At 34.0% G+C, this 12,658-nt stretch overlaps 1 protein-coding gene across 1 annotated transcript in view; it reads left to right on the top strand.

Moving 5' to 3' along the window:
- RabX4 (RAS oncogene family member RabX4) overlaps nt 1–10,133 on the top strand; it is a 31,301-nt gene extending 21,168 nt beyond the window's left edge. The window contains exons 2-6 of the mRNA XM_043018678.2: nt 491–551; nt 4,044–4,182; nt 4,451–4,543; nt 8,398–8,511; nt 8,784–10,133. Of these exons, the coding sequence (XP_042874612.1) occupies nt 491–551; nt 4,044–4,182; nt 4,451–4,543; nt 8,398–8,511; nt 8,784–8,882 (506 nt within the window). The 3' untranslated portion in view covers nt 8,883–10,133. The remainder of the gene's footprint in view (nt 1–490; nt 552–4,043; nt 4,183–4,450; nt 4,544–8,397; nt 8,512–8,783) is intronic.
- Nucleotides 10,134–12,658: the final 2,525 nt, after the last annotated feature.

Raw genomic sequence — 12,658 nt, 5'->3', positions numbered from 1 at the left:
GTCGCTTGCATCTATAATACTGTCAAGTTATTCATGGTCATTCATACTTCGAATCTAATTTTGACATATTTTACTCCACTTTTGCACCGAGAATAAGTCCGTGCATGTTGTGATGCAAGGAATATACACGTGTTTCATTAAGAGACTAGCAATGATTAAGGAACAATAAAGTTACGTTTAATTTCCTTCCTGTGTGTCTGGGATTTCCTTCGCGCCCTGTCTGTGGGACTCATTGATCCCCGTCATTGCATATGCTTCCTTGTCCTTGTCTCCCGGGATCTCTTCTCGGACTGTAGGCTACAATAATAACTATAGCTCTTGTTTGGGTAAAGACATATTTTGTCCATGAATGTAACCACATATATCCAAATTATGTAATAATATTTAACATATTTGTCTTGTGCCAAAAGTATGGGCAAGTCCTAAATCACAATTTTTTAATGGATTTAGAGAAAAACAAACTTTAAACGCTTTCTTTTCATTATTTCAGGGATAGACTTCAAACAAAAGATAGTCAACCTCGATGGAGTCCCAATCAAACTACAGATATGGTGAGTAAGGATGGCGCATGAAAAGCCACAAGGAATGACTCGGAGAAAAGTGAATGCTCTCTATGCTGTGTGACGTAATTATATAGTCAGGAGAAGAAGTGACTGAGTCACGGATAGAACTGTCGACTAGTGTAAAAAGACGGAATATACTCTTAAGAAATATAGATATGAACACCCCAAACAATAATTATGGAGCAGTGAACAAAATATCAGCGATTAGAATACGATAATGAAAGTAGACAACTTAAGTAAGTGTAAAGATTACAATATTATAAAGCTATAAACAAAATAGCGAAAGGAAGAGAAAACACCGAACTATGACAAGCCGCGTGTGTCCTTTCTCCACTGAAGAAGGAGAGATAAGTAAGGAGGAAGAAACACAGATCATTACCAAGACATGAAAAATGTTAATAATAAGCGGAGAGATAAGATACGAATTGATATGATTAACGAGGAAAAATATATATCTGGTGATTACTAGAACACAAAGAAAATTATATCTGGTAATTAATAGAACGCAAAGAAAAATAAGGGAGCGGGAACACTGATAAATGGGAAGTAGGTTTTAAGAAAAAAAAAAAGACGATAGGGTATAGATGACAAAATGGAAAAAGGATTCTAGTAAGCACATGCATAGTTTAAAGGGAGAGTGATGAGGATGATGAGAAAGATATAAAGCAAGAGGGAGAAAAAGAGGAGGAATGGGAGGGAGATGTAGTGACAAATACAATCATGATAACTTCACTTAATCACTGATTTTAGTGCATAATAATCAAAGACATGGTGACAGACATCTGGTTTCATTCACCAACTGGACCACAACAGTATGGGAAATACGAGAGCTTTAAGTCTGATAACAAGTAGTAAAGAAACTGTCACAAGAGTTCGTTAACACCAAAATTCACACACTGGACGACATTGGGGCTCCTGTCCGCATTTCTCGAGTCTAAAGGATGAAATATAGATGTTCCCAAACGTGATTCATTATTGGGAAATTTACCATGAACTTAGACAAGAAGGCTTACCGAGATGAAGCATATCCTTTTCGAGAAGATTTCAGAAGAACGTCATTCTTAACGGTAGTTCCTTCGTTTATTTTTTTAGAGAACCATTGCTATTCCATACATTCCATTCACCTAATTATTCGAAGTTATGCAAGGGTTGCACTATTTATTTCCATATTACAATAGGACAGAAGAAGATATAGAAAAAAAAATATCGCTATATTACTTAGGGAACTAACATGTCTCCTAAACAAATCCCTTCAACATCGAATGAAGCAAGAAAGTACAAAGCAGTTGGAGCAGCAAGTACAAGTTTACTTATATCTAGGTCCTAGGAAGTGACATGTAGCAGCCTCCCATTGCTATATTGTTTGCTTCTCTGTCCTATCATTATTACCCTGTATCCACAACTTTCAGTTAAAGCTATTATGATCAAGATTTTATATTTAAAAATCGATTTACAAATGGATTTATTCAAAGAGAGCAGATGAAAAATATAGAAAAGAATGAAAAATATCGACTTGCGACCCTTTGCAGGTAGTCTGGGATATTTGTGGATATATTAAAAAAGGAAGGACATTTTTGGTCGACCACGTACTGCATAGAATATAAAAACGCAGGATAAGTGTCTACATTTCTAGAATGGGCTAGAATTACTGTTCAGTAAGGGTCTAGTCAGAATTTTTATAGCTAAACTTTCTATGATTGGCTGAAATTTATATCACACTGCATTTTTGAGGGAATGTCAACCGTAAGGAAATACCTTAATTATCAATATCCAAATAGTTTATCAATATTATAACAACAGTGTCCACTAAAAAAAATGTAGAAGTATAGAACTATTTTTAAAAATGAAACTACGTCAGATGGCATCTGTAGTTACCGCATGCATTTTGTTTCTTTCTCTACGATACTGCAGTCACCCACGTGTTTTTGTTGTTGTTTTGTGAGTGATTGTATTTGTGCGTGCACATACTTGTGTGGACATAATACCTAGAGTTTTTCCTAAACTTGTGTTTATGTCAGACCTTTTCCAACCACAAGGAAGAAAATGCCACTCTTATTCCTGTTGTGGTTCTCAACCACAAAAGAAACCCTGCCGTGTGTCCAAATAAAATTGATTTTTAACTCAAGTTTGAGACCATGGCGAGTGGTGCTGATCTCTCAATTTATTGATTTTGCATTAAAAAACAAAACATAATCTTAAAATACACTCCCCAAAGCTGTCATCATGATAAGGAAGGCACTACACTACCATCACGTTGCCAAGCCATCTTGATACCAAATTCCACGATATTTACACCATAGCCCATTGAAGCTGAGGTGTACGTATGCATTCACTCAGAACTTGGGCTCATACGCCGGGTGCATGTACATATGCACTCTTCATGTACTATCGTGTGTGTAGTCCGCTCGGCTTCGGTGATTACTTCATGTTATTAGCAAGGTATATTTTGGATTATATATTGATAATTTTAATGATGTTGCAGGTTGGATAATCATGTAAAAACGCACTTTTCGAGGTTTTTATGCGGCAAAACCTCATCTGAAGTTATATAATTACATTTAGCTTTTCCTGCCTACCCCTTCTTTGAATTGGTGGGAAAAGGAGTGTGTAAGAGGGTGCACAACATCTCTAAATCACTTCGGCCCTTTCCCTACCCCTGACGATGGTCCTAAACTATCACTATTTTTCCACCGTTCGCGTTGCTTTCCTCGTCAATAAAAAGAAAAAAAAAAAAAGGACGACCCTCACCCATCACCCAAGCCTGCTGGCGACTCGCTTCCCACTCGCCCTCCTCCTCGTAATCGTTTCTGTGACCTGTCATCAGGCGAGGACGTTGCCGATGACTTATTTGTGCAGTGGAGGCGAAGAGGCAAGCAACTATTCGACGAACAACATGGACCCCGAATTTGATCCAGTGGTCTTCATAACCCTACATTCCTCTTTATATAAACCTAAAATAATCTTTATAATGACATAATTGAAAGTTACAATTTTTACTTTATAGTCTAGACTATACAAAGACAAAAAGAAAGATATATTGTCGCTAAAACAGCTCATATGCACAGCTAAATGTAGTGACAAAAATATATATATATAAGAATTGAACAACGTGCAAAACAAACATTGCCTCTCCGGACTGCATTTCACCCAGACCTAAGACAGCCCGGCGTCAGTGGGTTAAGCAAGCCTCGCCGATGTGTCTGAGTTGTGACCGAGATGTTAGATAAGTACAGTCGTAGGCTTATGTAAACTGTAAAAGAAAAATAGTAAAGAAAAAAAAATACGGGAGTGTTAAAAGAAACCTTGAGATGTGATGTAAAAGGACGATTCTGTATTAAAGAACATGATAATAAACGTGTACATCTGAAATTGAGATGAGACGTGGAAAATGTATAAAAGCTGTCACAGTCAAAGGAATGAACGTGCACCGTTACAAAAGTATGTAGTTACTACGAATGCTAATTTTCATTTACTCTCCAGGGACACGGCAGGAGAGGAGAGGTTTCGGACCCTGACAACAGCGTATTACCGAGGTGCCCAAGGAATTGTCCTCGTCTATGATGTGACAAATCTTGACTCTTTTAACCATTTGTCTTACTGGTTAAGAAATATAGAAGAGGTAAGGAGTTTTTTTTATCAGAACAGAATAAATCTTTGTATTCATTAATGTATTGTTACTTTAGAATCTCAGAGAAGTTTACCTGACTAAAGTATAGGTTATATTTATATAGCAAGGAGTAAATAATAGCCAAGGCTCTAGGTATAAGAGAGAAAAAAAGAAGAAAAACAAAAATATTTGTACGAAATGGTGTCCATACAAGGATAACTAACATATGACCGTTTTAATCTTACGGAACCTACGATACAAAGACTATGGTTTGTTACAGAATGCTTCCCCAGAGGTCGTGAAGGTGTTAGCAGGCAACAAGTGTGAGGTGAGCAGCCAACAGCGAGCGGTTGACAAGGAGAGAGGACAAAAGGTAAGCTTCCTGCAGCTGACGGAACCTTTGAATGAGTTTCAAGTCTGGAAAAGGTGGATTCTGAAACTGTCACTACACTCTTTCGGATAATCCATGCGAGTTTCATTGTGCGTGTTTGTTGTATATCTTATAATGGCAGCTTCTGTTTGAAAACGAACGGTCTTTGATGTTTGATGATAACGGTGTAAGAAATGCCGTAATTGTTTTATATGCAAGTATTTTTCTTGTGAAAAGAAAAACAGATCACGGTGATGGTTTATGTCTCTATTTCTGTAAGTGATTGTCAATTACAAGAGTCGAACATTTTTCTTTAACAAACCTCAGACGATTTATAGATTAATCTAGAGTTACTTCAATGAAGTTAATGACCTTCATCTCTAAAGTGAATAAGGGATACACTAAATTCCCTATCATTATTCACATCGTGTTCAGTTCACCAAATCGAGCATCGTACCAATTCTGCCAATGCAAAACTTAGTACGACAATTTTGCAAAAGATAAGCATAGATACCATAAACAGTATATCTAAGATCTACTGAATTGTGAATTGTGCGTAACAGGAGGTTTGCACAATGTTCGGTTAAGTAAAAAAGAAATAAGATTAGGGGCAACTTTTAAATACAGCAAATGCCGTTTATCACCAAGCGACTGGTAAAATGAACATCTTTTTCTGAAATTATCCTTTCGAGTGTTGTGAGTTTATGAAAAGAATTTTGTAATGCCGGATGAACACTCTCCATTTCGTAAACGAAATCTTGACTAATAAATTCGTTATCACAAACCTTATACGCTCTAAAGAACATCCACGGAGCTACCGATTTCTTAATGGTCGAAGAAGAGATAAGATAATTAGAAACGAGTTAGCTTACAAAAAAAAAGAAAGAAAACTAAATAAAACAAAACAAAAACGAAGATTCAGAAGAGCTATTAGCATGATGTAAAAGAACTTTGACTTGTGTGAAAATTCCGGCATACTCCTCCAACTCCTTTCACCTGCCAGCCATGAGCTTTGTTTGTCTCCTTCTCTTATTTATTAAATCTTACTTGATTTGTTTGGAATCATGATTAATATTCGGGATGATATATTTATTATTACTATTACTATTGCTATTATTATTATTATTATTATTATTATCATTATTATTATTATTATTATCATTATTACTATCATTATTATAATTATTATTATAATTTTTATTTTCGTTATTATTATTATCATTATTATTGTCATTATTATTGTTTTATCATTATTATCACCATCATCATCATCATCATTATTATCATTATCATTATTATTATTATCATTATTACTATCATTATTATTATTATTATTATAATTTTTATTTTCGTTATTATTATTATTATTATCATTGTTATTGTTTTTATTATCATGATCATGATCATGATCATGATCATGATCATTATCATTATCATTATCATTATCATTATCATTATCATTATCATTATCATTATCATTATCATTATCATTATCATTATCATTATCATTATCATCATCATCATCATCATCACCATTATTATCATAATTATCATTATTATAACTACAATTATGTGTAGAGACACTGGACACATTGACCGCACTGCCCAATAGTAAAATGAACTTTGCACGCAGGAAGGGATTCCGAATAAAACAAAGCACACAAACAAACAAGCAAACAATAAAAACCACAGCCATTCAATCAATAACATATCACGGAAAACGTATATGAATCCTTACAAAGTAAATTCTCAGCCAAAATATAACATCCGCTTAACACATCATACGTCCGGCAGAGTGTGAGGTGTGAGGCGTCAGGTGTCAAAGGTCCATTTAAGTGAATCAAAGAGCAATAACTGTTGCAAATGATGTCCTAATCTTTTTTATTTTATTTTTTTATTTTTTTTATTTTTTTTTATCTTTTATTTTATTTATTTTTTTATTTTTTATTTATTATTATTTTTTTTCATTACTCATATGAGGGAATGATTTGACTTTATTTTGATGGTTGAATAATTTATGTCCTCAAGTGCGGGTTGATATTAAAGTTTCTAAAGCAATCTATACCCGATTAAAAATAGCGTCAAATTAGACATTGCGAAGTTCTAGTTCAGTTAGCAATGATGATGATAATAAAGATTATTATCATTATCATTATTGTTGTTATTATTATTATTATTATCATCATCATTATCGTTATCTTTATCGTTATCATTATCATTATCATTATTATCATTACCATTATCGTTACCGTTATTATTATCATTATCATTATCTTTATCATTATCATTATCAATCAGTATCATTATAATTATCGTTATTATTATTATCATTACCATTTTTATTATTATTATTATTGTTGTTATTATTGTTAATCATATTTTCAGTATTATCACCGTCATTATTACTAAGATGATGTTCATAATTATATCTATTATTATCATTATAGTTATTATAATCATATAATCATTAACTATTATGAATCATAGTTGTGGTAACAATAATACTCCTGCTAATGATAACACCAATAATATAATGATAGTAATAATGATAATGATAACCATGATGATGATGATAATAATAAAAGTTTAGTTTAGAAAATGGTGATAATGAGTAAGGTCACAACTGCATATGGGATGACCTTCCCTGGATTAGCTTTGCCGCCCATGACTTGACATGTGCTTGGAAATTATGTGAGGAATGGGTGAGGCTGTCACAGGGAGTGGGTGGTGGACGGCGACAATCAGGCATGCTGGAAAGTCATGCACTAGCGTATTGATTTTGATAATAAAATGCCAATACGGAATATAGGCATGTCAGTTATTTTTGAAATGGATTACTCTTGGCATACGATGGGTGTTGGTAAAGATTGATATATTTTATGCTATGAACTCCTTGAAGGCGGGTGCTATTGGCACTAAGATCTGATGATTTTGTAAATGCTACAGTTTCCCCTTGGACACAGTTCCTTTGGGCTGAATAATGTCTGTCAGATTCAGAAATTGTTAATAAAAAAGCATCTAAAGTAATTATGAAGTGCTTACTACCAACTACAGCACAACAGTAGCGATTTTCAGTAGCATTCACGTGACACGATGTTACCAGGTGCGGAGAACACTTACAAGGGCCTCGGCTGTTGACCTTTCATCTGCCCCAACTGTACATGGTGAGGTTATTGCAGATTGCTGTCACCATGTTCCAAATATTGCTGCCGGTTCTCTATCTGTGCCTTGAGAGCTATTTGCTTTTAGATATCGGTATTGCAGAATTTCTTTCCTGTTACAAGATGTGCTTCAATCATACAATATAATATTTCAAGGTTATCTATTGTAACATGAGTCACACAGCTAACTTGGTACTTGCGACTGTAGCTGCTAGGTAGCTGGGGATAGAAAGGAGACCTGCTTGTCTTGGGTGGTAAGACAGACGTCTTTCATTGTGAGATGGCCCCACTGACTGCCTTCTTGATGGTTGCATACCAAGTGAGAGCTCTGTGTACAGTGCCTGAAGTGAGCTCCATAGTATCTCAGCTGCTGGTAACTTATAGCTCATCATGTTTGTTGTTCTGAGCGTTAAGTTTTATAGTATTTTTCTATTTGTTACTAATCCATAGTTTATTGATTTATTCATGTTATGAAGTTTAAGGAAGTTTTTATTGATATTTTAAAGTTTAAGGAAGCATTTATTGATATTTTTAAGTATTTTTTAAAGTATTTATTGATATTTTTAGTTTAAGGAAGCATTTATTGATATCTTAAAGTTTAAGGAAGTATTTATTTGTACATAAGGAAGACATCTCATAAATGATGCACATTATTATGCATATCATTCATGTGTTTTATCTTATTACAATACACAGCTGGCGGAGAGTTTTGATATGCCGTTCTACGAAGTGTCTTGTCGCGGAGATGTTAATGTTCAAGACACATTCCTCACCCTCGCCCGACTCATCAGAGACCTGCGACAAAGACGAGTAAGTAATTTATCTCTGAAATCCATGAATAATAAAGGGTTATGTAGTTCTGAAGCTTTTCATCTTAGAGCATTCATACTTTTACAACGTCATTGCTAATTTGAGCTTGCAATAAAAAAAAAAAAAACTGACCATTGTCACTTTCTTTAAGATATTTCCTGCATGTTGTATCAGATCTAACAATAATAGCGGCGAAATGTCTTAAAGTTGTTTACAATATGCACTGTTTATAATAAAAACTCGTAAATGCAAGCCATTGTTTCCAATTGCAGGCGAGTTTGTTTGAAGAGCGTGAGCGACAGAGTGAGGGCGTAAAGTTAGATGCAGAACAGAAAGCTGAAAGCAGCTCCTCGGCTTGTGGTTCTTGCTGAGACCTCAGAGAATCATCAGCAGACATCAGCCCTAATACATCATGCTCAGACAACCACTTCCGCTAGTCACGTTCTGAATTCTTCCCATGTCTGCCATGCAGTTATCAGACTTTAAGAAACTCTTGAGAACTTGCCTTCAGTACCACATTAAAAAAAAACATCTACAATAAATGCTTCACTGATAAACTCTGAATATATATTGTAATTCTGTCAATAGCATTTGGATGATAAGAATGATTAGAATACAGGTGCTATTTACAGTTGCAATATTATCACATATTTAGCTGAGTTATCAACACCTGTTTATATTTAGCTGTGATACCAACACCTATATGCATTTAGCTGAGTTGTCAGCAATTACATGTCAGCAACACCTGTGCATAGATAGCCCCCCCCCCCCTCGAAATAGATGATACTCTATGTTCTTAGTGTGAACTCCTATATTTTTTATTCACAAAAGTTTCATTTAATCAAAAAATTAACGGTAAAAATTTGAACATAGGTGATCAGGTGTAAATAACATGCCTTTTGCTAGTTAGATTACAGGATATATTTATTGGTTTTGAATAAATATAGACTTATTGATTTGAAAGAAGAGTGTAGGACAATGCAGTATTTACCTTTAAGTATTATAAGTTTTTCTTTTTTTTTCTTCCACTGTGTTATACTTAGTTTCCTACAGTACATAATTCGTAGCTGGAAGTAATTCTTCTAAGATGCACTAGAATAAGACATGGTTATGTATGTGTCATTCATGAATACTGAAGGATGGGAACTTGTGTGTTAAGGAAGGGTTGAGAATACCTAGATATGTCTTGTTTTAAATAGGTAATCATTTTTAATGCAATTGATACAGATATTATTAATTCCTTGCTATACTGAACAGCGATCTTATTTCTTGCAGACTTACCAACACCTGTACGTGGCTACGCAAAATAATTAAACTCGTGTGTGTACATGCATAGAATAACAACTATACATCTATCATGTAGATATTGGCACTTGAATGTTAATCATTAGGGAACAGACTCAGAAATCTGTTTAAAACCACAAATGCCCATTTAACAGTTGGGATTTTTGAGTGTGAATAATTATTTCTATACAGTGCAGTGCCTGGTAACTGATAACTGTCAGGCTATAAAATACAAGACGACGATATTTGAAAGAATAGTAGACATTAGATTGAGATTCATTCTGGTTAATTACACTGGGGGAAGAAGTAGTTGAGCATATATTTTTATATATATATATATATATTATATATATATATATATATATATATATATATATATATTATATATATATATATATATATATATATATATATATATATATACAATCCTACTGATTCTACTATATTTCTTATAACAGGATCTATTGCAGAAACCTGTATTGTAATACCAGCTTTGTGTTTACGCTGTGGTTTAAGAATCATAATCAAGAAACCAGTACTGCAACGCGCTCGGTTTAATCTACAGTGACGGTAAATGCACCAATGCCACAGTTTTGCAGCCAAAGTTACCACAGATCAGGAAATGTTAAATCTTTCCTTGCATAAAACAAAGACGCGTGGCTCAAAGTACATCAAAGTGCAGTAAGAAATTTGTTAAACAAAAATGAAAAAAAAAGTACTTGGTAAACTTAGGTTATTGGAGTCTGTGTATTATTCTATTATAAGCATAATGTTATAGGTTAATAAATTGTACAATATGGCTAAAGAATAAGAACCATGCTTGAGCATTAATTTGCTTAGAATGATTTTTAAAAAAAGAAAACATTGTTACACGCGGTATTGTCTAGCAATTTTAGCAATATAGATATTTTTTCATAAATATCTTTATTCTGCTTGTTCTGTTACGAGAAGCCGCTTTACCCTTTGGTCAAAATGCACAGGGTGTTTGAGTGCTCAACATTGTGGTTCTGTGCCTGAAAGACTGTCAGTAATACCAGGGTCAGATGCATATTATACAGTACTGCTAATGACATCGTAGCCTTACTGAAGACTGGACTGATAAATCTGAAAAGCAGTGATGGAATAATATTCCATATATTTCTGTCAAGGTATTATACTGGAATATATTGCAGCTGCTGTTGTAAAAGTGCCTTGAAGACCATAGGTCATGGATAATACCATAGGGATGAAAAATATAATGCAGAAAATACTGTAATCTGACCAGTAACCAGAAATCTAATTTTAAAGTAATCACACATAATTATAGACAAAATATAGTTTTAGATCAAATAAGTGCAGTTTTTCCAGATTTCAGAACGCTCTAGATACCAAACTAAGATCATTCCTCCTTTTAACAAATGGGTAGTAAATGGGACAGTAAGAAAAACGCACACACGCACAAACACACGCGCACAAACACACACACACACACACACACACACACACACACACACACACACACACACACACACACACACACACACACACACACACACACACACACACACACACACACACACACACACACACACACACACATATATATATTATTAATTTATCTACTTACCTATGTTTGAATACATACACATACGTGTGTTTGTGTATGTGTGTGTATCACAACAGAAAGTGATTAGTTAACCAAAATAATGAATTTAGATGATGGTGTAATTAAACGGTATATACTGTGTACTTGTGCAGGTAGTACTTTGTTGACACCCGCTGTTAAAATATATATATAAATGATATACAGAATGATATGTTTGTGAATATGAAAATTTATTTCACGTTTGGTTCCTTTAATAAGGTTAAGGTAAATCTTGTTATAATCTTAATAGTAGGAAGAATGAATATTTTAAGGAGCACAAAATCCATGATTTATCGTTTTAGCTTTTATTCAATTGTTTCCGTTACTGTTTTATGCTTGCTGTTCAATGTCATCTTAGCTGGGTCCACAAAATAAAATACTTTTACAGGTTATTATCGTCAATATGAATTTAAAGACATTAACCTTCCTTATTAACCTATTGCTGTTTCCTTTCATGTCATAAAATCAATCAAATTCTTTCCTCGCGATCCTATCAAAAACGATTCCTTTAAATGAGGTTAGAATCTTTCCTTATAGGAGTTTATCACACAAACTCATTTCTTGCACGTCATTGTTTGTAATGAATAATCAAGTTTATTTAGAACCGAAAAATCTCAGATAGAGTCTTCTGTGGCTTAAAGTGAGGTTCATCAGAATGCTGTTCTCCAGAAAAGCTCTTTAGGATGACGGTAAATTTTGAATACCCAGTTTTCGTGGCCAGTTAGTTAGCTTTGGTCCACATGATTGCTGACAACGTTGCTGAAGTGGATGCGGATTCAGCTCTAAATTCATTACGATGTACAATATACTGTTTTTGTTACGAAAAGTGTATTTTAATCGTGCTACTGTGCTTTCAATTTATTATGCTAGAGTCTGTATCTGAATTTTTGAGACAATATTAATATAGTATTTTTACTATGTACTTTTGGTAATGTAGTTGACATTAAATGACACGATGCAGGCAGCGGACAAGCAGCAGATGTACATTAATTTATAGTAGATTTATATATATATATTTCACAAGAAGGAATGGCTTTATTGAACACTAGACTGCACTTCAATGCAGATTCATGCAGCTAGACATGAAGGTTTTATTTTGTAAGATAATGTTGAGTTTATTAGCAAGCTATTATTCACATGGAATGTACATGAAGGCCAGGGAGCTGCTTTTTAGTCTTTTTGGTCAAAAAATGTTTTGTTTACTTGTTTACTTCCCTGTGTATGATTTTCTATTTATAT

Source organism: Penaeus japonicus, unplaced genomic scaffold (genome assembly GCF_977035675.1).
Source record: "Penaeus japonicus unplaced genomic scaffold, GWHDUDI00000001_assembly GWHDUDI00000019, whole genome shotgun sequence".
Lineage (NCBI taxonomy): Eukaryota > Metazoa > Arthropoda > Malacostraca > Decapoda > Penaeidae > Penaeus > Penaeus japonicus.
Note: the sequence above shows the minus strand (reverse complement) of the source record. Positions and strands in the feature narration are given on the sequence as shown.